The following is a 27,482-nucleotide window of genomic DNA, read 5'->3' as shown; positions in this document are numbered from 1 at the left end:
TTCTTAATTTTTTCTTCGTGCTGCTAAACTGGCAAGATGAGGCCCAAGTGGATCACAGAGGGTTGCCAATTTCAAGTTTGAAAATACCTGGAGGTTTGAGAGTAGAGCTTGGGAAGGTGGGTTTTAGGGAAGGAAGGGCTCTCAGGAGGTTATGGTGCCTTTCCGTCTACCTTCCAAAGCAGCCATTTCCTCCAGAAAAAGAGAGAGAAATGTTTTTAAATAAACTGTAAATAAGTGATCTATGTAGTACTGAGATCAGTTAGAATTCAGAGGGGGGGGGGGGGAGAATCTCCAGCTCTCATCTGGAGGTTGGCAACAATTTGTTGTGCTTCATTTGCGGGAAGTGTTGCAATTACAGAATGCTGGGACTGGATTGAGTCATGGCAGGATTCCTAACTTTTTAAAATCATGTCTGTTTTGTTTCCATCTCACCCTTCCTCCAAGGAACTCAGACCCATGCCTAGCCTTCTCCTGTTTTAGCCCATGAGAAATCGTCAGCTAGGCCTGCATGAGTGATTTCCCAAAGCCGACGAACCTACGTGCCACACTGAATGCCAAAAGTTTGCATCTCTTTTGGAGTCAGATATACATGATCTCGCGCGCACGGTGCTATATCAGCTGCATTGCGCGGGAGGGATGCGCGCGTCTTGTTTGCTATACAGAGAATATTATAGAGACTTAAAATAAACAGGTAAAACAAATAATCAAAATGCGGAGTAATGGGCTCGAGCAGCGCGGTACATTTTATGCATGTATTTAAAGTTTCTCTGACTGGGCCGCAATTCAGCCTTCGCGTTTGCCCGCCGGTCACCATAGCAACAGCCAGGATCGGCAGCAGAGAGGGAAAGAGGCCGGCGTTTTCAGGCGCAGGCGCATATCGTGCCGAGGCGCGAAGGCGGTGCGAGCCCGAACCATAGACAAACAGCGTCCTAGACCGGCCCATTCCCCCCTTTTCCTTGGAAAGAACTTTTCTCGCCCTCTCGGCCTTCTCGCGTCTCCCGGAAGTGCCCGGCCCTGTTCTCGGCCGGAAGCGGAAGCCGGGCGAGGGGAAGCCGGTCCCTGCTCGGGCCTGCTTTGGGGCTGCCATCTTGGACGGTGGCGGCGGAGGCAGAGGCGCTGTCGGAAGGGAGCCGTCGAGGCGGAGTGGCTGGACTGTGGAGCCCCCTCCCGAGCCTGAAGCTGCACGAGAGGCCGCGCGGCCCGGCGGGGAGAGGTGAGAGGGCGGCGCAGGGCCCTGCCTGGCTCGGTGCGGGGATGGGCGGGGAGAGAAGGGGGTCGGAGCGGCGCGCCTGGGGGGAAGCGAGGCACTCTCGGGGGCCACTGGCATGGCTGGCGCGGTGGAACAGTGCCGCGGGTGGAGGAAGGGGACCGAAAGCTGCATGGAGCGCAGGGGATCTCGCCTTGCAGCCGTCTGGTCCCTTGGAAAGAAGGAAAGGGAGGGAGGAAGGAAAAGAAGGGAGGGAAGGAAGGAAGGAAAAGAAAAGGGGGAGGGAAGGAAGGGAAGAAAAAGAAGGGAGGGAGGGAAGGAAGGAAAAGAAAAGGGGGAGGGAAGGAAGGAAAGGGAGGAAAGGAAAAGAAGGGAAGGAAGGAATAGGAAGGGGAGGGAGGAAGGAAGGAAAAGAAGGGAGGGAGGGAAGGAAGGAAAAGAAGAGAGGGAGGGAAGGAAAGGGAGGAAGGAAATGAAAGGAGGGAGGGGGGGCGAGGAGGAGGCAGGCTGAAGGGTCCTTGCAGTTCAGCATCCTCACCCTATGAGCTCCCACAAGGTCGCGCCTTGTCGTTCTCCCAGCAGCGCCTGACGGCCAGAGGTAGGCTGCTCCTGAATATGGAGGTTCCAGGACTTTTTTTTGTAGCAGGAACTCATCATCATCATACCTTTCATTGGCATACTCAGGCATAACATGAAATAAGGACAGACAAGATATACAGTCTAAGATTAAGAACAATAAGCTGATAAAATTTATAGTGAAACATGCCCTGCATAGATTTTAATGAACTTCTCTGGAAATTTACTAACAGCCCTTGTGATTGCTATTTCATTATCTTTCAGTAGGCAGCGGTAATCAGTCCCATTCATTAGGTTGCAAGGAAGGAGAGAAAGATTTCAAAACAGTTCTCTCGGGGATTAGCATGTAACTGACAGTCCAGCAATATACGTTGGATGGAATCTGGGCTGCTCACCCCACAAGAACAGACTGTCTTGCTATATGGGATTTGGAGAAATCTGCCATTAAAAACATTTGAAGGAAAGGCATTCATCCTCGCTAACATAAATGCTTTCTGTTGCTGCACCCCCCTGATGTAACTAATCCTCCAAGGGCTTACAGTAGGCCCTGTACAAAGAACCCTGTAAGCTCTTGAAGGAATGGCTGCGTAAGAAGGGTGTGGTCTAATATGCAAAGGAGTTCTTGCTACAAAAAAAGCCCTGGGAGGTTCTATTAAAAACTGGTGACTGAGGAGGATGGGGAAGCTGCCTGGCTGGATGCCAGCAGCCTTCCCCTCCACCATGGGGAAGCATGACTTGGTGTGGTTTTGTTTTGTTTGGGATTGGGTACTACATCCATACCAGCCGTTACTATTCAGAGGTATGCTGCGTCTGAAGCTGGAAGAACAAAGTCTGAATCCTTTAGGCACCTTTAGGACCTGCAAAACTTAATTCTGGGTAGAAGCTTTTGTGTGCATGCACGCTTATTCTGATATCTCTGACACGAAAGCTTCCCAGCCTGGCTCAACGTCGGGATGGGCAGGGAGATGTGGGGGCAGGACACACCCCACCCTTCCTCAGACACAAAAGCTAATGCCCAGAATTAAACTTACTGGGCTTAAAGGTGCCACTGGACTCAGACTTTCTTCTCTAGCTTCAGACCAACATGACTACCCACCTGAAGCTGCGGGTTTTTGTTCAGTGAGATTGGCTATTTATAGTAGCCATTGGCTGATAAAAGACAGAAGGCAAAAGAAGAAGGGGATGGCAAAAGATGAGATGGCTGCACAGCGTTACTGATGTAACTAACACGAATTTGAGCAGACTTCGGAGGATGGTGGAAGACAGGAGGGCCTGGTGTGACTTTGTCCATGGGGTTGCAAAGAGTCGGACTCGACTGTGCGACTGAACAACAACAAATTGGCTGATGAAGCTGCTGAATCTTTTTTTTTTTTTTGCCTGCAGATTTTTCTTCCTTAGTGTTTTAAAAGTCTACTGCAGGGGTGGCCAACGGTAGCTCTCCGGATGTTTTTTGTCTACAACTCCCATCAGCCCCGGCCAGCATGGCCAGTGGCTGGGGCTGATGGGAGTTGTAGGCAAAATATCTGGAGAGCTACCATTGGCCACCCCTAGTCTACTGGGTCAAAGCTCAAATTTAGTTCAGCGTGCTACATTAGCTCCCCCCTCCGCCCCCCTCCCGCTTCTTTGGAGGCTCAGGAGTACGGTTAGCGACTGCTCTCTACTGTGGCCTGCCTTCAGCATCTTATACTAAAAGGTGGATTGCTCCTCAGTGCTGAGGCTGAATTTAATTACCAGTTCATACAGCCTATCTTTCTGGATCAGTCCCTTGAATCTAGTATGGTGCTCCAAAGAACAGAAGACAAATCCCTCCTTAAATTGGACGTGAAGCCAACTGTTGTCATCTACTCCAGCATCTGGCTCAATTAATGCTAAAAGTTTGTCGTCCGGTGCTCTGTTTGCAACAGAAGCTGGAGAGATTCCACAGGACGGGTCTGAAGAGTTACAACCCTCTCCTATTGCTTGGTCCTATCATCTTGATGTAGAGGTAGATTGCCTCTGAACATGAAGATTCCATTCTCTACTATCGCAGTTAAGGAGAGCAGCAGCACTTCCCTGCTGGATCGAAGCACCCGGCGTCTCCCTGCCAACAGTGGCTGACCAGATACTCTCTCCTCTGACCAGGCTGCTTCTGTTCATGAGACTCCTTGCTGTTGATCGCCCCGTACAAATTGATACAAACTTATATAAGAACACAATTATCTTGCAGGATCAGATGTGTTCTCCTGTTTCAGTGTTTTGTTTCGCACCACGGCCGGCTATCCTATGGCTTGTCCTTTACAGTTGTCAGTTTCCGAAGGTCAGTTTCCGCAGAATTCACCAGGTTTGCCTTCTCCAGCATAGTGATTGGAGCCGTAGCCAACCTTGTGCGCTTGGGAGAAGGAAAAACGAAGTGTGAGGCCAGTGGCCAACCCCTTGCATTTATTTCCTGCATTGGGCATTTACAGATATACTGCCTTATGATATGGAGGTTGCATTCCCACCTTTCATGGCTTTGTAGAACCTGATACACCTGTCTTATGTGACTTGACCTGAGATGCGTCTAAGAACATAATAACTACCTTGCCAAGTCGGGTCACAGGCTGTCCAAGTTCAGGAGTTTATTTTGACAGCTGCCATCTAGCTGCTGGCTTGCTGGAAGTTTACAAGCAGGGTGCAAAGTGTGGGGCATTCTCCATTTTGTTGTCATAGTATGTAGTTACTCACAGAGAGCCAGTTTGGTGTAGTGGTGAAGTGTGCGGACTCTTATCTGGGAGAACCGGGTTTTGATTCCCCACTCCTCCACTTTCACCTGCTGGAATGGTCTTGGGTCAGCCATAGCTCTCGCAAGAGTTGTCCTTGAAAGGGCAGCTGCTGTTAAAAGCTCTGTCAGCCCCACCTACCTCACAAGGTGTTTGTTGTGAGGGGGGAGAAGGTAAAGGAGATTGTGACTGCTCTGAGACGCTGAGATTCAGAGTATAGCTCAGGATATAAATCCAATATCATCATCATCGTCTTCTTCTCTCTGAATTTATCACATCCTTTTAAAAAGCCACTGGAAGAAATTCTGCAATGTCACCAGCGGACTCCAAATTCTAACGTTTTGAGAGGAAGAAAAAAATTCCTTCTTGTGTTTTGGCCAGCGGCAGAAAGCGTCCTAGCTGGGGAGGGGCCTTTGGCAGGCCTTAATGCTAGACTGAGATTTTGGGAGACGACGGAATCTCTCAGAAGGGCACGAAGAGCTAGTCCTATATGATACTCAGAGCCACCCAAACTATTTCACCACCTTCCATGAAGATAGATTCCAGTCACTGTGCTGGGCTGAAGCAGCAGAACATCGTTTGAGTCCAGTGGCACCTTTAAGACCAATGGATTTTTTTATACTGGGTATTAGCATTCGTGTGTGCATGGACGTTAACACCCAAAATAAAACCTGGTTGGTCTTAATGGTGATACTGGACCCAAACCTTTTTCCTTCTCTTTTTGCCACCTGTTTCTGTTTTGAGAGGGGAGGGGTTAGCTTCTGTTACCAGGGGATGCAGACCACCGATAGGCACTGCCATTGTGTCTTCAAGCTGGGAAAATGTAGTGAATGTGGTTAATCATTTTTTTGAAAGGGTATGTTGTCTTATTTGGGGTGGGTGGGGTTGACATTGGAGAGCCGGTTTGGTGTAGTGGTTAAGTGTGCGGACTCTTATCTGGGAGAACCGGGTTTGATTCCCCACTCCTCCACTTGCACCTGCTAGCATGGCCTTGGGTCAGCCATAGCTCTGGCAGAGGTTTTCCTTGAAAGGGCAGCTGCTGGGAGAGCCCTCTCCAGCCCCACCCACCTCACAGGGTGTCTGTTGTGGGGAAGGAAGGGAAAGGAGTTTGTGAGCCGCTCTGAGACTCTTCGGAGTGGAGGGCGGGAAATAAATCCAATATCTTCATCTGCCTCACAGGGTGTGTGTTGTGGGGGAGGAAGGTAAAAGAGATTGTGAGCCGCTCTGAGACTCTTCGGAGTGGAGGGCGGGATATAAATCCAATATCTTCATCTACCTCACAGGGTGTCTGTTGTGGGGGAGGAAGGTAAAGGAGATTGTGAGCCGCTCTGAGACTCTTCGGAGTGGAGGGCAGGATATAAATCCAATATCTTCATCTACCTCACAGGGTGTCTGTTGTGGGGGAGGAAGGGAAAGGAGATTGTGAGCCGCTCTGAGACTCTTCGGAGTGGAGGGCGGGATATAAATCCAATATCTTCATCTACCTCACAGGGTGTCTGTTGTGGGGGAGGAAGGTAAAAGAAATTGTGAGCCGCTCTGAGACTCTTCGGAGTGGAGGGCGGGATATAAATCCAATATCTTCATCTACCTCACAGGGTGTCTGTTGTGGGGGAGGAAGGTAAAGGAGATTGTGAGCCGCTCTGAGACTCTTCGGAGTGGAGGGCGGGATATAAATCCAATATCATCTTCTTCATCTTCTTGGTGGAGCTGGTCGTTTCTCATGCCTGGGGTTTTTTGGTAAACGAACAAAATGCTGCTACAAACAGCACCACTGAAAACAACAGCAATGATAATACATATGCATAAATCATTGTATACCTATTGATTCCACTAAGCTATCAACCTTGAGTCTGCATTAGAAGTCATTGACATCGGGTTCCAGTTTGACAACCTGGTAACTGAAGAAGACCAGTATTGAAACGTCTTGAAATCTAGAGGGGACGTCTTATGAAGGCTGTTAAGGATTTCCTGGTCCTTCCTCCTTGAAAAGAATTTCAGAACTTTTCATGGACTGTATCACGAGCTCTGTTTATTGAAGGAATCGTTGAAGACTGTTAATCCCTCTACTGTGGAAGCGGTTGATCTGCAATGAATTGTAATTTCTTTGGAGGGAAGGTATCGCGACGTTGTGTACACTGGCTAAAATTATATAAGGATTTAAGCATATGTATTATTTTTGTTGTTTTCAGCGGTGTGGCTTGTAACAGTATTTGTTTGCTCGCATTCATGCCCAAACCCCTTCTTCTGTGGGGTTTTTGGTAGGCAAAGGGGGATCTAGTAAACGGGGGGCTGATCAGTCCAGCTTGAGGGGGGGGGGGTTAGAAGCTTTTTGAAAGAGCTTTATGTCGTTGGGGTTGGAGGGGCAGCCCGCCTCCCTGGCCAAAGTCGGTGTTAGGGGGAGGCGAAAATTATGTGAAATGGGAGAGGTGGCAGAAGACGACAGTGATGTGAGGTGGGAGAGGTGGCAGAAGAGAAACGGACACTTTCCATTAAGGCAGAAGAGATAGAAAAGGCTATGGTCAGCGTTGGGGCGTCTCATATTCTAGATGTGGCCAGTCTTGCGGTGGGGGGGGGGGGGGGTGTCTCAATTTGTTGGAGAGGTAGAAAAGAGCAAGGGCCCAGTAGTGTTTTAAAAGATTGACAAAATTTGTGGCAGGGGAGGAGCTTTTGCAAGTCGCCGCTCACTTCTTTAGATCCAGCCGGCTGTAACTTTTAAGACCATTTTAATTCTGGGTATAAGCTTTCGTGCGCGCGCGGGAAAAGTGTGATTGCGCAACACAAGCTTATGCTCGGAATTAAACTTCATAGGTCTTAAAGGTGTCGCCGGACTCAAACTTGGTTCTGCGTCGACACGCAGCGAGTGATTGAAATGTGGAATTCGCTGCCAGAGGATGTAGTGATGGGCAGGGGCGCAGAAGCTTTGAAAGAGGATTGGACACCTTCGCGGAGGATCGGTCTGTCAGCGGCTGCTGCCCGTGGTGGCTAAAGGGAACCTTCACGTTCAGAGGCGGTCAGCCTATGAATCCCAGTGCCAGGAGGCAACATCGGGGGAAGACCACAGCCTCTATGCCGGGGTGGCCAAACTGCAGCTCGGGAGCCACACGTGGCTCTTCCACACGTATTGTGACTCTTGAAGCCCCCACTGCACTGTTGGCCATCTTGGAGAAGGCATTTGCCTCTTTAGATCACTTCTTCAAGCCAAACCAGCTGGTGGCTTGGAGAATGTATTAAAAGTTTCTATCTGTCTCTTCCTTCCTTCCTTCCTTCCTTCCTTCCTTCCTTCCTTCCTTCCTTCCTTCCTTCCTTCCTTCCTTCCTTCCTTCCTTCCTTCCTTCCTTCCTTCCTTCCTTCCTCCCTCCCTCCCTCCCTCCCTCCCTCCCTCCCTCCCTCCCGACGTTCATGTCTTGCGGCTCTCAGACATCTGATGTCTCTTCCACGTGGCTCTTACGTTAAGCAAGTTTGGCCACCCCTGCTCTCTGCCCTGTTGTTGATCCTCCAGAGGAGCTGGTTGGCCGCTGTGTGAGACAGGATGCTGGAGATGATGGACCACTGGTCTGATCCAGCAGGGCTCTTTCTTACATGCTTACGACTTTCAAAAGCTTATGCCCTGAAAATCTTGTTGGCCCATAAGGTGCTGCCAAACGGCAGTCAGGCTCTCCTTTAGTCAGTTGTTTTGCTGCATTTCTAACTCTGATCTCTCTCCCCCCTCCTTCCATCCACGTTGTCTTCTTTCCCCCTTTTTGTTCTTTTCCAAACGGCTGAGCAAGCCCCTTTCTGAGTGCCCTGCATACATATTGTTCTAGTTCAGGAGTGGCCAAACTTGCCTAGCCACAAAGAATAAACATCAGACGTCTGAGAGCCGCAGGAAGGGAGGGAGGACGGACGGACGGAAGGAAGGAAGGAGGAAGGAAGGAAAGCAAGTAGATGAGGGGGTTGGAGAGGTGGAAAGAAAGCAACTTTAAATGCATTTTCCAAGCCACTAGCTGGTTTGGCATAGTGGCTTAAAGAGACGAATCCCTTCTCCAAACCGGCCGACTGGGCTGTGGGGACTTTGAGAGCCACACAATATGTGCGAAAGAGCCACAGTTTGGCCACCCCTGTTCTAGTTACAGGCAAACTTTTATCAGATTCTCAACCTTTGCCAAAGGCTGCCTGATACAAGAGGACAGAAGACTTGTTGAGCAGCCCCAAGGCCAGACCCTCCCCCGAGAGCTTAAAGCTCATATTTTTTTATCTTCCAAGGAATAGTTTCCCTTGCTGCTGAAGGCCCCGTTTGTTCGCAGTGCTAGATAATTCACAATTGGCTCATCAGATGCAAGTAGTTAACTTTGGCAGTTGCTTGCCCTCCGGTCTTTCTTGCTAGCTTTTTGTACCTCCCGAGTTAAAAAAAAGGGGGGGGGGGAATAGAAGGCAAACACACACAAAAAGAACCTGCCTTCTAATTGAAAAAATGCTTGGTTGCCTGCAGGGAGTTCTTTTCTTACTCCAGGCTGTGGACAACCCTAATTAACCAAAAAAAAAAAAGAATTACTTTTTCCTCTAAGGCAAAGCTCTTTTTAGCATCAGTTTTGAAATGGAAACAGGACAGCAGTATGGGGGCCCTCTTGGGACATTTAGAACATGCCCACAGGCATGCTTCTTCTCCCTCCTCTCCTCCTTTTCAGGACTTTATCTTGTCCTGGTAGATGGAAAAGTGGGAACTCCCCCCCCCCTCCAGTAATGGTAGAAACCAGGGCCACCTAGTAATGGACAATAGATTCAAGGCTGACAAAAGGAAGCCCTTGTTCACACGGAGAATTCACTGCATTTGGCTCTAAAGGGGGATTAGACAAGTTCACAGAGAAGCTCATCAGCAGCTATTAACTGCAGTGACTAAACGGAACTTCCATAGTAGGGCAGGGGTGTCAAACATGCGTCCTGGGGGCCGAATCAAGCCCCGGAGGGCTTCTATCAGGCCCCTGAGCCACTGGTTCTTGTCTGCTTCCCCCCCCCCCCCCTCTCTCTCTTGCTTCCTTCTGCATCTCAGCTTGCTTTGCCAGGCTTGCTCAATCGCACAGGAGCTACAGAGCAAAACCTTGATTTTCTCCATTGGTCGAGGCTCCTCCCCATCCTGATCCTCTGGGGAGGGAGGGAAAGAGCCAGAGCTTCCTTTGCCCAGTTCCCTGGATCCCAGGGGAGAAAACAAAGACAACACCTTTAAGACCAAGTGCTGATGTTTTAAGCATGTTTTAAGGTTTTTTTTTTTTTTTTAAATTAGTAGTGTTTGTGTCCTTTAAAAAGTTTATATCTCTGGTACCTAATCTCAGGCCTTGGATTCAGTGGGAGCTCACAGGAGCAGAGTTCCTGAACGTTTCTGAGAGTTCCACCTCCTCCTTCTGAGAGTTCCACCTCCTCCTTCTGAGAGTTCCACCTCCTTGTCCATTGAATCGTAGGTGCAGCTGCATAACAATCTCTGGATGAGCTCCACCACCTGTTTTTCTACAAAACGACTCCTGCCTAATTTTAAATAGGTACACACGTGGCCCGGCCCAACCTGACATGGCCTGGCCCAACAAGGTCTCATTTATGTCAGATCCGGCCCTTGTAAGAAATGAGTTCGACACCCATACTGAGTAGGGCAGGGGTGGCCTTGGGTCAGCCACAGCTCTCACAGGAGTTGTCCTTGAAAGGGCAGCTTCTGTCAGAGCTCTTTCAGCCCCACCCACCTCACAGGGTGTCTGTTGCGGGGAAAGGAGATAAAGGAGATTGTGAGCCGCTCGGAGACTCTTGATTCAGAGAGAAGGGCCGGGTATAAATCTGCTATCTTCGTCTTTATCCCCAGATGAGCAGCAACAGTACCAAGCGGGCGCCCACGACAGCCACCCAGAGACTCAAACAGGACTACCTGCGCATTAAAAAAGACCCAGTGCCTTATATCTGCGCCGAACCTCTCCCATCAAATATCCTCGAATGGTAAGGATCAGAAAAAGTGGGGAAGGCCTGCGACTGCTCTCCGTGGCTCCTTCCTTCCTGCATTCTGTTTCTTTGTCACACTCCGGAGTGACCATAAGATGCAACTTTGTTTATTTATTTATAGTCTGCTTTTCTGGAGAGCCAGTTTGGTGTAGTGGTTAAGTGTGCGGACTCTTATCTGGGAGAACCGGGTTTGATTCCCCACTCCTCCACTTGCACCAGCTGGAATGGCCTTGGGTCAGCCATAGCTCTGGCAGAGGTTGTCCTTGAAAGGGCAGCTGCTGTGAGAGCCCTCTCAGCCCCACCCACCTCACAGGGTGTCTGTTGTGCGGGAGGAAGGGAAAGGAGATTGTGAGCCGCTCTGAGATGCTTCGGAGTGGAGGGCGGGATATAAATCCAATATCTTCATCTACCTCACAGGGTGTCTGTTGTGGGGGAGGAAGGGGAAGGAGATTGTGAGCCGCTCTGAGACTCTTCGGAGTGGAGGGCGGGATATAAATCCAATATCTTCATCTACCTCACAGGGTGTCTGTTGTGGGGGAGGAAGGGGAAGGAGATTGTGAGCCGCTCTGAGACTCTTCGGAGTGGAGGGCGGGATATAAATCCAATATCTTCATCTACCTCACAGGGTGTCTGTTGTGGGGGAGGAAGGTAAAAGAGATTGTGAGCCGCTCTGAGACTCTTCGGAGTGGAGGACGGGATCTAAATCCAATATCTTCATCTACCTCACAGGGTGTCTGTTGTGGGGGAGGAAGGTAAAAGAGATTGTGAGCCGCTCTGAGACTCTTCGGAGTGGAGGGCGGGATATAAATCCAATATCTTCTTCTTTTCTCACTGAGACTCAAGGTGAATGACGCACCTGGGTGTTTTTTTTTAGTGTTGGGCTAGATGGGCCATTGGCCTGATCCAACACGGCTTCTCTTACGTTCCGGCACAGAGGGAAGACGGGACATTCAGTAAACATTGGGGTAGGGCTTTGGCTTGTCGAACCGACCGTAAGTCTAAACAGCAGACCTGAAGCGAAGCTTAATAAGCGTTAACACAATTATTTTCAGGAGACTCTTAGGTTTACAGAACCTGTGAGCTAGCATTGGTTGTGGTGGGATTAGTTTGTTTTGTCCTAGAATTCCCAGAGACCACTGTGTGTAATTTTCAAAGCACAAAGCAAGAGTTCGTTCCCCAGGTCCTGTAATGGTTCAGGTCTAACAGAGCCCTATGGGAACGATTGTAAATTTGCTCTCCTAAGAGCAGAAGCTGTGCCTCTACAGGATCAGACCTTGGTCAGTGTTTGTTTATTATTTATTTATTTTTCGCCTTTATATCCCGCCCTCCCCCGCCGAAGCAGGCTCAGGGCGGCTCACAACATTGGATATCGACAATGAAACAGTAAAACCATAAAGCAGTAAAAACAATTACAATAATATCAGTTAAAATTAAACAGTTTGCAATTTAAAATTATTAAAACAATTTTAAAACAGCAGTTTTGGTGCTAAATTCCATGCCACGATGTTGGGCATCTATGTGCTTTGGTTGAAGGCCATTCGAAATAATATTGTTTTGCAGGCCTTGCGGAATTGGGCAAGATCCCGCAAGGCTCTAACATCTGGGAGTTGGTTCCACCAGTGGGGGGCCGCAATAGAGAAGGCTCGTTCTCTGGTAGCCTTCAATCTCGCCTCCCTCGTTCTTTGCAAGAGCCCTCTCACCAGCTCTGGAAATGACCCAGAAGCCCACCCGTAGGCAGAGGCCTCCCTTCTGCCCGTCTTGTTCTAGAGCGGTCTTATGTGAGTAAGTTTGCTCTGCCGTTTTCATTCTATATGGAGTTTTCTTCTTTTAATCATTACCTTTTATTTATTAATAACACATAACGAACAATACGAAACGAACAAAGACACATTTACACAACAACGTCCACAAAATGGAGATAGAGAATGCGGTAAAACTCGTATCAGGCGTATTACATACAACCCCGTCCTCTTAAATAAAACAACAGCCTCAAAAAAAGATACTACCTCTTGGTTAGCATAAGCATCATCTACCATGCAGATTCTGGCGGCGTTCATTTAGCTCTCTCATTTTTCAACGTTTTACCCCTTCGTTAACCCCTAAAAAAACAGATTCCAGTTTTTATTGACATATTTCTTGGGTTTCATTCTTAACAAATTAGAAAGCTTATCCAACTCAGCTGTATCTATTACTTTCAATCTGCATGGAGGTTTTAAAGCCACGGGAGTTTGAGTAACAACGTGTAATATTTCTTCTATAGTTGAGCGGAATTACTTGCTCCCATATTGCTCTGTAGGTGCTGTCGCCGCTGGTGGTTGGTGACCTTTGGGACCTTCCCACATGCGGTAATTGATGGCTTCCCCGATAGGCCAAGGCCGGAGAGGGGTGTCTCTTCCAGGAATAGGTGGGCCTGAGCGGTTCCCAGAGGCAGAGATGTATTTGTAGCTCGGTTGTGGGTGACCTTCCCCCTTCCCCCAGCGATCTGACAAGCGTAACGTGAGCTTCTTTGTTTTCCCTCAGGCACTACGTGGTACGAGGACCGGAGATGACGCCGTATGAAGGTAACCGTGCAACCTTGTACGATTTAACAAAGGGCGCAGAGTGTTAAAGCTGCAGTGCTGCAGTCCTAAGCTCTGCTCGCGACCTGAGTTCGATCCCCGGTGGGAGCTGGGTTTTTAGGTAGCCGGCTCGAGGTTGACTCGGCCTTCCGTCCTTCCGAAGTCGGTAAAATGAGTCCCCAGCTCGCTGGGGGGGGGGGGGGGGGGAAGTGTAGATGACTGGGGAAGGCACTGACAAACCACCCCGTAAAAAGTCTGCTGTGAAAACATTGTGAAAGCAACGTCACCCTAGAGTCGGAAACGACTGGTGCTTGCACAGGGGACCTTTCCTAAGTAAAGGAGCCTTCGAACTGAGGAGGCAGGGCTGAGCTAACTATTGTGGAATTAGGGCCCGTATTCGGCCTCAGTCCTCTGCTTAAGCCTCGGCTACTTTAATTTTTACAGTAATTTAGCCTCCGTAGTTGAATTTTCTCCAGGAGGCTACAGAACTCTGCTGAGGCCTTCTGGTAATAGGTAGCCATACACAGGGGTCATTTTGTAGAGCGAGAGATGCTGGAGCTCATTAGCACAACTCTTTTGCATACGCACACACACCCCTGGCATCGCTGGAAAGTGTACTATTTATTTGTTTATAGTCCTCCCTTTCCCACGGAGGGCTCAGGGCGGGTTCTGACATACTAAAACCATTAAATCGATGCTAAAACATCAGAACAGTTAAAACAGGGGTCCTCAAACTACGGCCCGCGGGCCAGATGCGGCCCGCTGAGGGCGTTTATGCGGCCCGCCGGGTTATGGCAAAATCAGACCGGAAGTGACGTTCGACCTAAACTTGCATTAGCAACGCACACTTCCGGCACTGGGCTGAGGCGGCAGAGACAGAGTGTGAGGTGATACTGAGGTGAGGTGAGTTCCCAGGCCGGGGTGTGTGGTGTGGGGAAGGGAGAGAGATGCAGAAGACGGAGAACTGACGGCCCGCGGCCTTGTACAGTAACGGCAGTCCGGCCCTCCAACAGTCTGAGGGACAGTGAACTGGCCCCTTATTTAAAAAGTTTGAGGACCCCTGAGTTAAAACAATGCATCAAAATGAATCGTTTTAAGACAGCACGGATGGTATGATCACACGAGGCACAATTGCTGCGGGCAACTTCATTGCCCAAAGATGTCGGCGGTATCGGCCCCAATCAAGGTGGCAATCGCTGCTGGGAGGCCAGTTAGATGGTAGGATAAGATGAGGACGCCCGCCTGCCTCCACCACAGGCCTGGCGGAACAGCTCCGTTTCACAGGCCCTCCGGGATGGTAACGAATCCAGAAGGGCCCCCAATCTCTGTAGGAAGCTGATTCTACCAGGTTGGGGCCAGGGCCGGAAAGGCCCTGGTTGAGGCCAGCCGGACGTCTTTTGAGCCAGTGACTAAATTATATCAGCTTAGCATCTACCTTAAAATGTCATAATGAAACCTTACTCCCATTATACTTTTAAAATTATTTTCTCCCAGGGCTTTTTTTTTGAGCAGGGGCGCAGTTCCGGCTGGCTTGGTTTCAGGGGCGTGTGACCTGAAATGCAAATGAGTTCTTGCTGGGTCTCTTCACGCCAGTTGCGGGGCATTGGTGTTGATTAATGCCAGGTCTATCAATAATAAGACCTGTACTCTACGTGATTATTCCGCGGAGCAACGGATAGACCTGGCATGTGTGACCGAGACCTGGGTTTCAGGAGGGCGAGTCGATCGCCCTGAACCAACTTACCCCACCTGGGTTCTCAGTCTTTCACCAATCGCGGACTACCGGGCGGGTGGGGGGGGGGCGTGTTTGCAGTGCTCGTTCATGAGTCTTTTTCTTTCAGGGCGCTTCCTGCCCCAAATATCACGGACATTGAATGTTCCGGTCTGGTTTGGGAAGCCAAGGAGAGTTTGGCTATCTGGGTAGTGCACCGAGCGCCCAGCGCACCCTCAGAGAGCCTGCCTGCCCTGCTGGATGCGGTATTGACCTGGGCACTGGACTTCCCCAGGCTTAATTATTAATCCTGGGGGGGTTCCAATGTCCATGTTGACGATGCAGCATCCTTGCAGGCCCAGGACCTGGCGTCATCTGTGGAGACACTGGGACTCAGCCAGTTTGTTTCGGTTCCCACTCACCAGGCTGGCCGTACGCTCGACTTGGTCTTTGGGGCTGGGATAGCTCCGGATCTGGTAGCTGTGGACACAGTTCCATGGTCAGATCACCGTGCCTTGAAAGTCCATCTGGACTTGCAGCCCCTCCTCCTGCTTGGGCGAGGAGCAGATTTATGCTCGCCCGCGGAGCCAACTGGACCCGGAGCAGGTTCGGGAGGCTCCGCGGGATCCAGTGCCCCCAGGCGGTTCGTTAGCTGAGTTGGTGGAAGGCTGGTATTCCTGGCTCTCCACGGCCATCGACGACATCGTGCCCCGGTGCCCTCTTCACCGCCGCACCAAAGCAGCCCCTTGGTATACCTTGGAGCTGCGGAGGATGAAACGGTAGCTTAGACGGCGAGAGCGAGCGTGGCGGAGATCTTATGACGAGGAGTCTGGAACTTCCTATAGAACGTTTATGAAGGTCTATGAGAAGGCAGTGAAGTCCGCTAAGAGAGATCTCTATGCGGCCTCCGTTGCATCTGCGAAATCGCCCCCAGCTCAATTATTTAGAACGATTCGATCACTGACTAGCGAAAGCTTAGAGAATTGGATATCGGCTGTGAGGCTTTTGCGTCCTATTTCGCAGATAAGGTCTCGACTCTGCTATAACCTTCTAGCCACAGTTGATGCAGTATGTGAACTGGAAGCCTGTTGTCCGTCTTCGGGTCCCATGTTGGACCGTTTCAGCTGTCTCTCCCAGGAGGACGTTGACAGGACCTTGGCTGCGGTGAAGCCCACAACCTGTCCCCTTGATCCGTGCCCATCCTGGCTTGTTAAGGCAGCTGGGGATGACATTCAGGGGCCCTTGGCGGAGATTGTTAACCTATCCCTGTCATCAGGGGTATCCCCAGTCAAGTTAAAAGAGGCAGTGGTGCGCCCGCTTTTGAAGAAGTCTTCTCTGGACCCTTCGGTCCTGGCCAATTATCCCCCAGTCTCGAATCTACTGTTTCTGGGTAAGATAATTGAAAAAGCGGTGGCAGAGCAGTTTCAAGCCTTCCTGGAGGACACATCTGTCCTCGATCCTTTCCAGTCTGGCTTCCGCCCTGGTCATGGGACGGAGACTGTTCTGGTCACCCTCACAGATGACCTTAGAAGGCAGCTGGATCAAGGCAGGTCAGCACTGCTATTACTTTTAGATCTCTCAGCAGCGTTTGACACGGTCGATTACAATCTAATGACCACCGCCTTGCCAACAATGGAGTTCAGGGGGTGGCCTTACAGTGGTTTTTCTCCTTCCTCCGTGATCGGGGACAAAGGGTTGGCGAGCAGTCCTCCCTGCGTCACCCGCTAGAGTGAGGCGTACCACAGGGAGCTATTCTCTCGCCAATGATGTTCAACATCTATATGCGCCCCCTTGCCCAGACTGCCAGAGGTTTTGGGCTGGGGTGTCACCAATATGCAGATGACACCCAGCTCTATCCGTTGATGGACGGCCATTCAGACTCCACCCCAGACCATCTGACCAGGGTGTTGGAAGCAGTGGCTGGTTGGTTGAAGTTGAGCCGGCTGAAACTTAATCCAACTAAGACCGAGGTCCTGTATATATGAGTTGCGGGGGCCTGGGACCAAGCATCTGGCTCCCCACCCTGGATGGCGCACCTCTTGTGCCAGCTCAGAAGGTGAGGAGTCTGGTGGTGATACTGGATGCCACCCTTTCTATGGAGACCCAAGTCAAAGCTGTTGCACGGTCTGCCTTTTTCCATCTCCGGCAGGCCAAGCAACTAGCGCCTTTCCTAGTTCCTCGGGACTTAGCTAAAGTGATCCATGCAACGGTCACTTCCAGGTTGGATTACTGTAACTCGCTCTACGCAGGCTTGCCCTTGAGGCTGACCTGGAAACTTCAGCCGGTGCAGGACGCGGCAGCACGATTGCTGACTGAATCGCCTGTACGGGCGAGCGGTCGGCCGATGCTGCGCAGTCTGCACTGGCTACCAATTGAGTACCGGATCCGCTTCAAGGTATTAGTACCGACGGCCTGGGACCGGCATACCTGAGGGACCGCCTCTCCACATATGAGCCCCGGAGGTCGTTGCGTTCAGCCTCCTGACATCTTTTGACCACCCCTGGCCCAAAGGACCTCCGCCTTGCTTCGACCAGGGCCAGGGCTTTTTCGGCCCTGGCCCCAACCTGGTGGAATCGACTCCCTTTGGAGATTTGGGCCCTCCCGGATTTGTTACAGAGGTCCTTTGCCTGGGTTGCCGTGGTCCGGAGAGGGAGATTCCCTTACCGGCCCTTGATGGTGTGCCTCTGTCAGCGGCGCACAGGGTTAGGAGCCTGGGGGTGCTATTGGAGCCTACTCTTAACTATGGAGGCCCAGATAGCAGCCACTGCCAAGTCCACATTTTTTCATCTTAAGCGGGCAAGGCAGTTGGCCCCTTTCCTGGAGGACGGCGACCTGGCAACCGTGATCCATGCAACGGTCACCTCGAGGCTGGACTACTCCAATGCCCTCTACGTGGGCCTGCCCCTGTGCCGAACCCGGAAGTTGCAGCTAGTGCAGAATGCCGCTGCCCGGCTGTTGTTAGGGCTCCCTAGACGGGAGCACATTCAGCCGGGGCTTCGGGAACTGCACTGGCTGCTGATAACATACCGAGTTCGGTACAAGGTGCTGGTTATGACCTTTAAAGCCCTTTATGGTCTGGGACCTGCCTACCTTAGGGACCGTCTCTCCCCACATGTTCCCCAGAGAGTGCTGAGGTCGGGGTCTCAGAACCTCCTTGTAATCCCTGGGCCAAAGGAGGCCCGTCTGAAAGCGACCAGAGACAGGGCCTTTTCGATTGCAGCTCCCTGTTGGTGGAATCAGCTCCCGGAGGAGGTGAGGGCCCTGCGGAACAGTTCCGCAGGGCCTGTAAAACAGCCCTCTTCCGGTTGGCATATAATTAATTGTGATCGGAGTGCCTGAATATTAAATCTCGAACATCAGATTATTGAATACTGGAAAAATTTGAAGGACTGATTAAGGGAAAGGTAGCATAGTGCATACTGATGTGAGTTTTATGTATTTTTAGGTATTTTATGTATTTTATTATATAATTATTAACGTATTTTAAACTGATCCTTGTTAGCTTTTTGTGTTGTGAGCCGCCCTGAGCCCACCTCGGTGGGGTAGGGTGGGATATAAATAGAATAAAATAAATAAATAAAAATTACCATTCCGGAGGGCCCGTAAGACGGAGCTGTTCCGCCAGGCCTTTGGCTGAGGCGGGCGGGTGTCCTTAATTAGTCGCACCATCTAACTCTCCTCCCCACACTGGTACTGACTACCATCTGGACTGGAGGAGATCGGGCCGACGTAACTGGCATTTTTGGACACCTAGGTTAGGTGTCTGCCTTTTCCACGCTTCTGACTTTCATTTTATGGGATTTATATCCCGCCCTCCCCACCGGAGCAGGCTCAGGGCGGCTCACAACACGTAACTTACAATAAAAAACATTTACATTGAAAGCATTCAACAGTTTAAAATAATTTGGTGCTAATTTCGATACAGATTTAAGATGGCGTTCAGTGATCTTAGCATCCATTGGGTCTAGCGTCTCGGTGGTGGTGGTCAGCATTTCGGTTCAACGCTAACCGAAACAGTGTCGTCTTACAAGCCTTGAGGAACCGGGCAAGGTCCTGGAAGGCTCTGACCTCCTCAGGCAGTTGCTTCCACCAATGAGGGGCAGCAACCGAGAAGGCTCTTTAGTGCCCTACGCCGGGGTGGCCAACGGTAGCTCTCCAGATGTTTTTTTTGCCTACAACTCCCATCAGCCCCAGCCAGCATGGCCAATGGCTGGGGTTGGTGGGAGTTGTAGGCAAAAGACATCTGGAGAGCTACCGCTGGCCACCCCTGCTCTACGCTTATGTTGGAATCGTTTAAAGTTGTCGATGCTGTGGAGTGGTGGTCGCCCCACAGCTCAGTCTTGCAGGCCCTGCGGAACTGGGGCAGGTCCCACAGGGCCCTGATGTTTTCACGGAGGGCGTTCCACGAGGTGGGAGCTGCTACCAAAAAGGCTCTTGCTCTAGCGGTAGACACTTGGAGTCCGTTCTGGGTTGTCTTGCATCACCTTCCTGGTAGCCTTACATGTCGAGTACGGCAGTAGTTACGGTACCAGCTGTTGGTCACAGGAAGCTCTCGGACCAGGTAGACACCTCTGGTTTGCCAAGGGGCAGGGCTGCTCATCAATGCCCAGGGGGCTTGATGTTTGCAGCCAGAATATATTCCTTACTATCAGGAGTGTACGTTGGGGGTTTCCTTACGTTCAGCCTTCTATTTTACTTGATGTCTCCTTGGAATATAATAAGCTAAAATAAGAAGGAGGCTTTTGTCCGTGGCACTCTCTTGCTCTTTCTGGCAAGGAAGTGCCCAGCCAGCCTTCCTACCGAATCAGAGCTTGGCTTTAAGAACATGAGAAGCCATGTTGGATCAGGCCAGTGGCCCATCCAGTCCAACACTCTGTGTCACATAAGAACATAAGAGAAGCCATGTTGGATCAGGACAATGGACCATCCAGTCCAACACTCTGTGTCACATAAGAACATAAGAGAAGCCATGTTGGATCAGGCCAGTGGCCCATTCAGTCCAACACTCTGTGTCACATAAGAACATAAGAGGAGCCATGTTGGATCAGGCCAGTGGCCCATCCAGTCCAACACTCTGTGTCACATAAGAGAAGCCATGTTGGATCAGGCCAGTGGCCCATCCAGTCCAACACTCTGTGTCACATAAGAACATAAGAGAAGCCATGTTGGATCAGGCCAATGGCTCATCCAGTCCAACACCCTGTGTCACACAGTGGCCAAAAAACCCCCCCAGGTGCCATCAGGGGGTCCACCAGTGGGGCTAGGACACTAGAAGCTCTCCCACTGTTGCCCTCCCCCCCCTAAGCACCAAGAATACAGAGCATCACTTGCCCCAGACAGAGAGTTCCATCAATATGCTGTGGCTAACAGCCACTGATGGACCTCTGCTCCATATGGTTATCCGGTCCCCTCTTGAAGCTGTCTATGCCAGCAGCCGTCACCACCTCCTGTGGCAGTGAATTCCATGTGTTAATGGGGAGGGACTGTGGCTAAGTGGTAGAGCATCTGCTTGGTAAGCACAAAGTCCCAGGTTCAATCCCTGGCATCTCCAACTAAAAAGGGTCCAGGCAAATAGGTGTGAAAAACCTCAGCTGGAGAGCCGCTGTTAGTCTGAGTGGACAATACGAACTTTGATGGACCCAGGGTCTGATTCAGCAGAAGGCAGCTTCATATGTTCAATCACCCTGTGGGTTTGGGAGCTTCCCATTGAGACGTTCCCCAACACCAGGGGTCGTTTTGTAGAAAAATAGGTGGTGGAGCTTATCCAGGATTGTTATGCAGTTGCACCTATTATTGAATGGACAAAGTGGGAAGGGAGGAGGTGGAACTCTCAGGAAGGTTCGGGAGCTGGACTCCTGTGAGCCCCCACTGAATCCGAGGCCTGCCCAACACTTACATTTAAGTCATTGCAGTGTATGTTTCAGCGGTGCATGAACAATCAGAATGCCATTGTGAAAACAAGTGAAGGATGATATCAGTGCACGGGGTGCGAGTGGTAGCAGATGTAGCCTGCTTTTTTTAAAAAAAAAAATCACTGTTATAGCTTGAAAACCCAAACCAACAACCAGCTTCTCCCTCTTGGTACCTCAAAGGGTAAAGGTGATGGAAGAAAAGCGATTCTGTGGGGAAGGGAGGGGAAGCGATGTTCAGAGTGAGCTCAGCTTATTGTTTGCGAGCAGATACCCCCACACCGTTCAGTCTCTTCTTCATTGGCTCGGTTCCCATCTTGCATCCAAGCCGGGACCGGATTAAACCCTGTGGAGGCCCCGAGGCAGTCAAAATCGGGGGAGGGGGCATTTGCAAATTATCTCAGAATTGGAACGGCGCCTCACTGCCTGTGGCCCCCGCTGCGACCTGCAAGCACCTTCTCAAAAGCTCCTTCGACAAAGCTGCGGGGGGAGAGGCAGAGAGAGGCATACTTGGTGATAATGCCAGCATCGGCTGCACCAGGCAGGTCAGGCAAAGAGCGGTTCAGTCTCTGGCTGCACGTGCAGACTGGGAGGGCTGCAAGCAGGGGGGGGAACCAGCAGGAGAAGCCAGCCCGGGGCCCCTAAAGACGTGGGGGCCCATAGGCCAGTGCCTACTTGGCCTAATTGTTAATCTGGCCCTGGTCGAACCGATTTGGCATCTGTTGTAGATGGCAGCTCTGCTGGCGCGTTTGGCATTGAGTCTTCTGAACCGTCTTCAAAGGCAAGCCCCGTGCAGAGTGTACGACGGTAGCCCAGCCAGGATGCGATGAGAACCGCATTGGCTGATGCCTTTCCCAGGACCCCGATCTAAGCCTTTCTCAGACTTCAGTTCACAAAGCATGTTTACCGGAGAATTTAAAATGATTGGCTTTGCGGTTGGGATTTGAAATGCCCCCTGTAATTGCTGCTTCAGGGCCCGCAGTCCCTGGGGATAAATCCTTTCTGTGCCAAGTCCCCTAAAGGGCTGCACCCGTTAGAATGGTAAGCGTTTAAGCTCTGAGGGTCTTGCCTGTATCCTGCGAGCCCTTTTGGATAGCTCCTGCTACTACCCAAGCAAGTAACCATGTTCTTGTTTTTCTCTTGCTTGTCGTAGGTGGCTATTACCACGGGAAACTGATTTTCCCCAGAGAATTTCCTTTCAAACCTCCAAGTATTTATATGATAACGCCTAATGGAAGATTTAAATGCAATACACGGTACGTATCGTTTATGACAGGGGTGTCGAACTAATTCATTATGCGAGCCACATCGGACGTAAATGAGAACTTGTCGGGCCGGGCCACATGTGCCATAAAATGTAATGCCAGGTAGCAGACATATACGGTAAACTTTAAAACGGACACAAACACAATTACAATTTTTTAAAAACTTAAAACACAATTAATACATTTATTGGTCTTAATGCTGCTTTCTTTGTATCTCTCCTGTGTGATCCAGGGAGCTGGGCAAAGGAGCTCTGGCTCTTTCCTTCCTTCCCCAGGGGACCAGGAGGGAGAGGAGCCTCAGCCAGTAGAAGGAACAGAAAATTGGCTCAGTAGCTCTGCTGTGCAATTGAGAGAGTCTGGCCAAGCAAGCTGTTCCTCTCCCACTTCCTCTCCAAGGGAGGAGCCTCAGCCATTGGAGAAAATAAAGGTTTTGCTCTGTAGCTCTGCTGTGCGATTGAGAGAGCCTGGCAAAGCAAGCTGTGATGCAAAAGGAAGCAAAAGAGAGGGAGAAAGAAGCAGATGACAGCCAGTTGCTCAGGGGGTCTGATGGAGCCCTCTGGGGGGCCTGATTTGGCCCGCAGGCCGCATGTTTGACACCCCTGATTTATGAGGTTCATTATTTAAAAGGGAAACAATAACTGGTGGGTGTGGACTTTCAAAGCCTCACCAAGACTAGGGTCAGCGCCCGAAAGGGTTGTTTTTACTTTTTAAAATTAGATTAAAAAAAAAAGATTTTAATGGGGAAGCGTTATTAAGCAAGTTTGGTTGCAATTTCATAACATATGAGCAGTTACACAAATATTAAGGATGTTTCCTAAACAACGTATGGTTATACAGGGAAAATACACAGCAATTAGTTTAACAAATACATGAGCTAAACGCAGGGGTGGCCAACGGTAGCTCTCCAGATGTTTTTTCCCCCTACAGCTCCCATCAGCCTTAGCCATTGGCCATGCCGGCTGGGGCCGATGAGAGTTGTAGGCAGAAAAACATCTGGAGAGCTACCGTGGGCCACCCCTGAGCCTAAAGGGTTGTTTTTGACTGGTTCCGTACCTGTACGTTATTTTGCTTGCCCTTGCCCTTGGCTTTTGCTTTTTTTTTTTTTTGAGGTGGTTTGTTTAGTATTTATCCAGAACTGTTCTGTTTATGTGCTCCGACTAAAATAGCTCAAAATGGTTTTAATGTTTCCCCTCTTCTCCTCCTCCCCCCCCTCCCCCCGCCCCAACCTGTCTGTAAGCTGCTCAGAATACTCGCTTGCAAAGCTGTGTCTCTGAATAAACGTTCCCTTCTTCTTGTCGCAGGCTATGTCTTTCAATTACCGATTTCCACCCCGACACATGGAACCCAGCCTGGTCGGTCTCCACAATCTTAACAGGGCTGCTTAGTTTTATGGTGGAAAAAGGCCCCACTTTGGGGAGTATAGAAACATCAGAGTTCACTGTGAGTAGTTTGGTGTGGTGGTGAAGTGCGCGGACTCCTATCCAGGAGAACCGGGTTTGATTCTCCCGCCCCTCCACTTGCAGCTGCTGGAATGGCCTTGGGTCAGCCGTAGCTCTCGTAGGAGTTGTCCTTGAAAGGGCAGCTGCCTTAAGAGATCTCTCAGCCCCACCCACCTCACAGGGTGTCTGTTGTGGGAGGAGAAGGGAGGTGAAGGAGATTGTGACCGCTCTGGGACTCTGAGATTCAGAGTATAGGGCAGGATATAAATCCAATATCATCTTCTCCTTGGTTGGATGCATCTGTTTTGAAAATGTTGGCTTCCAATCTAATGTTCTATATGCATCTCTTGTGTGTCTGGACGATCCAATAAAGTTTTAATTTGAGCAGGGATCGTCAGGGAAGGGGGGCAGAGGTAGCTGTGAATTTCCTGCATTGCGTAGGGGGTTGGATTAGATGACCCTTGGGGTCCCTTCCCGCTCTGGGGAGAGACTGTATGTTTTGCGAGTTCCAAAGCTTCCGGCCCTCTTCCTGCCTGTCTTCACTGCAAGTCTACGCTTGTCCCATGCATTTTTTGTCCACGTATACAAAGCGGCCCAATCCCATGGCACGCATAGTATTTTAGAAGTCACAAGTGGGAAAAAAAAACAAAATGAGGGGGCGGGGGGGGGGAGACCCGCAAAGATACCGTGGCGATCTGTTTAAAAACCGTTATGGTCTGTTTTTCTCCCCCACAAACAGCTCATGATTTTGATTAAAAAAAATATGAATTTAGAAGTAACATTGCACGATAAAAAAGCAGCAAACTGGGATGCTGGGGGAAGAGGCCGTTTTCATTGTCCACTTGCCACCCTCTGACACCCTCCTCAAGATCGCCAGGGTTGATGCCGCAGGAAGATAGACCCTCCTCCCCCCCCCCTTTGGGCTTAGTACACAAAAGCGTGTTTGTTAAGGTAGTTAGGAATGTATCTCGGTACAGAAGACAGTTGCCTTTCACGACTTCCTCTTTGTCCTTTTCTCTCCGCAGAAAAGACAGCTTGCTTCCCAGAGCTTAGCGTTTAACCTGAAAGACAAAGTTTTCTGTGAATTATTCCCCGAAGTGGTAGAGGTAAGGTACAATGTTTATAAGCTAGTTGGCCGCACGACAAGATGCGTTGAATATTAATCTCCAACCTGGCTGAGCCCTGCCCGGCCCAGGCTAGCCTCAGATCTCAGAAGCGAAGTACCTATTGAGTACCGGATCCGGTTCAACGTGTTGGTACTTCCCTTTAAAGCCCTATACGGCCAGCATACCTTTGAGACTGCCTCTCCCTGTATGAGCCTCAGAGGTCTTTACGATCAGCACCCCAACAACTTTTGGTAATACCTGGCCCCAGAGACGTCCATCTGGCCATGATGAGGGCCAGGGCCTTTTCAGCCTTGGCCCCTGCCTGGTGGAATGAGCTCCCCCTAGAAATCCGGGCCCTGCGGGATCTGCTCCAATTCCACAGGGCCTGTAAAACAGAGCTCTTTCGCCAGGCTTTTCAGCTGAGGCAGTGGACGACTCTTGTTACCGGCCTTTCCCCTTCATTCCATCCCAGCGCTATAAGATCTGCGGGACCTGGACAGGAGGCCATGTCTGCGAGGCAGAACCTGCCGTTTTAGTCTCTATTGTCGCTCTGTAGAGAGTCCCTTGGACTGCAAGAAGATCCAATCAGTCAGTCCTAAGGGAAATCAACCCTGACTGTTCCCGGGAAGGTCAGATGCTGAAGTTGAAGCTTAAATGCTTTGGCCACCCAGTGAGAAGGGAGCACTCGCTGGAGAAAACTCGATGCTGGGAAAGACAGGGGATGGCCAAAGAGGAGATGGCTGGACAGCGTTACTGATGTAAAAACATGAATTTGAGCAGACTTCGGAGGATGGTGGAAGACAGGAGGTCCTGGCGTGACTTTGTCCATGGGGTCGCAAAGAGTCGGACTCGACTGTGCGACTGAACAACAACAACAAAAAGTTTTCGATTTTATATATTTTAAATTGGTCTTTGATTGTTTTTATGATGTAACCTGCCCTGAGCCTGTCCTACGGGAAGGGTGGGCTAAAAATTGAATAAAAGAAATATAATAAATAAACTTGATTGTCCCCAGTTAGCACTTGGATGGGAGACCACCAAGGGAAGTCCCGGGTTGCTGGGCAGAGGCAGGCAACGGCAAACTCCCCGTTTGTCTCTTGTCTTGAAAACTTTGTCTTGAGGACCCTCTGGGGTTGTCATCAGCCAGCTGCAAGTTGATAGAACTTTCCACCACCGCCCTACATGATTGATTGGGTGGTAGGGTAAAATGGAGGGTGGGGATATTAGAAAAAATATTTTAGGGCTTTTTTAAATAGAAAAGCCCAGCAGGAACTTATTTGCATATTAGGCCACACCCCTGACATCAGCATTGTTTGGGGCTCTTTAGCTTGGAGAAACGTCGACTGCGGGGTGACATGATAGAGGTTTCCAAGATAATGCATGGGATGGAGAAAGTAGAGAAAGAAGTACTTTTCTCCCTTTCTCACAATACAAGAATTCATGGGCATTCGATGAAATTGCTGAGCAGACAGGTTAAAACGGATAAAAGGAAGTACTTCTTCACCCAAAGGGTGATTAACATGTGGAATTCACTGCCACAGGAGGTGGTGGCGGCCACAAGCATAGCCATCTTCAAGAGGGGGTTAGATAAAAATATGGAGCAGAGGTCCATCACTGGCTATTAGCCACAGTGTGTGTGTGTGTGTGTGTGTATATATATATTAATTTTTTTTGGCCACTGTGTGACACAGAGTGTTGGACTGGATGGGCCATTGGCCTGATCTAACATGGCTTCTCTTATGTAGAAAAGACCCAGCAGGAACTCATTTGCGTATTAGGCCACACACCCCGCTTTCACCATTGTTTCACATAGGGCTTTTTCTGAAGCAGATCCTTCCATCTCATTCTGCGGCACGGGGAAAACAGGCCTTTGGATCTATGCAAGTGTATTTCAGACTGAATCTTTAGGGAAACAATTTCAAATCCGTATCTTGTAATCACTGAGCATAGCAGAGGATTCTGTGAAGGAAACATTTCCGTTTTTGTTTTTTTTTTAGCCGCAATGGCTGAAGGGAAGGAAACTCCACGTTCAGAAAATGTTTCCTTCCCAGAATCCTCTGCTTCAGATTGCTGGTGGCGGAATCTCATTTGGGGTGTTTTTTTAAAATGCTCCTCTGCGTTTTTTTTTTTTAAACCTCACCTTCCTGCAAGTAGAAAACTAGTACAGTAAGCGTGTTGGCCTTTGAACGCTGATGCCCTAGCTTCCTTATTGCGGGAATTTAAAAAAAAAAAAAATCAAGCGAAGGGCCTTGCCCTGGCCACATATTTGACACCACTGGGCTCGGCAGCTGTCCGTCTTCTCAAACACATTGCCCTCCACAGATTAATATAGCGCTTGAAATGTTCCGATTTTTATGATTTTATATCTTAATGTACTTTTATATTTCACGTATAAACACGTGAGCTGCCCTGAGCCTGCTCTGGCAGGGAGGGCGGGACGTAAATCGAACAAAATAAATAAAATTAAAACATAAAAGATGAACTTCCCCTGAGCTTTTCTTTTTCTCCTCCTTCCCCAACTTTTTCCACTCCAGGAAATCAAGCAGAAGCAAAAGGCGCAAGAAGAGCTCCACAGCCGTCCCCCGGCCCTCCCTCTGCCCGACGTCGTCCCCGACGGGGAAACGCATCACGGCCAGAACGGGCTGCCGCTCCTCAACGGGCACGTGCCATTGGCCGCCGCTAACCACCCGGGCCTTCAGCAGGCCAATCGGAACCATGGACTCCTGGGGGGAGCTTTGGCGAACTTGTTTGTTATAGTTGGCTTTGCGGCCTTTGCCTACACGGTCAAATACGTCCTGAGAAGCATAGCGCAGGAGTGAAGGGCGTTCTGCGGCGGTTCCAAGACCAAATTAGCGGTAGTGGCAGCAAAAAAAAATCAAAAAATGCATTTTGGGGGACACTCTCTGGGTATCAGACTTCCAACCCCAGGATAAACAATGTGATGTACAGGTAAAAACAAAACGTGGTTTGGCTCATGGGTTTAGTTTGGGGGAAGGGGGAAGATAGGAGCGATTATTT

General features: G+C 50.0%; 1 protein-coding gene across 1 annotated transcript; it reads left to right on the top strand.

Annotated features, from left to right (window-relative positions):
* The first annotated feature begins 996 nt into the window (after positions 1-996).
* On the top strand, positions 997-27,482 carry UBE2J2 (ubiquitin conjugating enzyme E2 J2). The gene is made up of 7 exons (XM_060259376.1): positions 997-1,213; positions 10,343-10,473; positions 12,997-13,037; positions 21,808-21,910; positions 23,221-23,359; positions 24,384-24,464; positions 26,999-27,482. The coding sequence occupies exons 2-7, from the start codon at positions 10,343-10,345 to the stop codon at positions 27,281-27,283; spliced, it is 780 nt and encodes a 259-aa protein (XP_060115359.1). The 5' UTR covers positions 997-1,213; the 3' UTR covers positions 27,284-27,482.

The sequence above is a fragment of the Heteronotia binoei genome, chromosome 18, assembly GCF_032191835.1.
Source record: "Heteronotia binoei isolate CCM8104 ecotype False Entrance Well chromosome 18, APGP_CSIRO_Hbin_v1, whole genome shotgun sequence".
Taxonomy (NCBI): Eukaryota; Metazoa; Chordata; class Lepidosauria; order Squamata; family Gekkonidae; genus Heteronotia; species Heteronotia binoei.
The sequence above is the reverse complement of the archived record's forward strand: the minus strand, read 5'-3'. Positions and strand labels throughout refer to the sequence as shown.

What these genes read in the sequence shown, in the direction of transcription:
- UBE2J2 (XM_060259376.1), top strand. Translation starts at nt 10,343, where the DNA reads ATGAGCAGCAACAGTACCAAGCGGGCGCCCACGACAGCCACCCAGAGA. An exon ending in GGAGATGACGCCGTATGAAG is followed by an intron (nt 13,038 to 21,807) that starts GTAACCGTGCAA and finishes TGCTTGTCGTAG; the next exon opens with GTGGCTATTACCACGGGAAA. An exon ending in AGATTTAAATGCAATACACG is followed by an intron (nt 21,911 to 23,220) that starts GTACGTATCGTT and finishes TTCTTGTCGCAG; the next exon opens with GCTATGTCTTTCAATTACCG.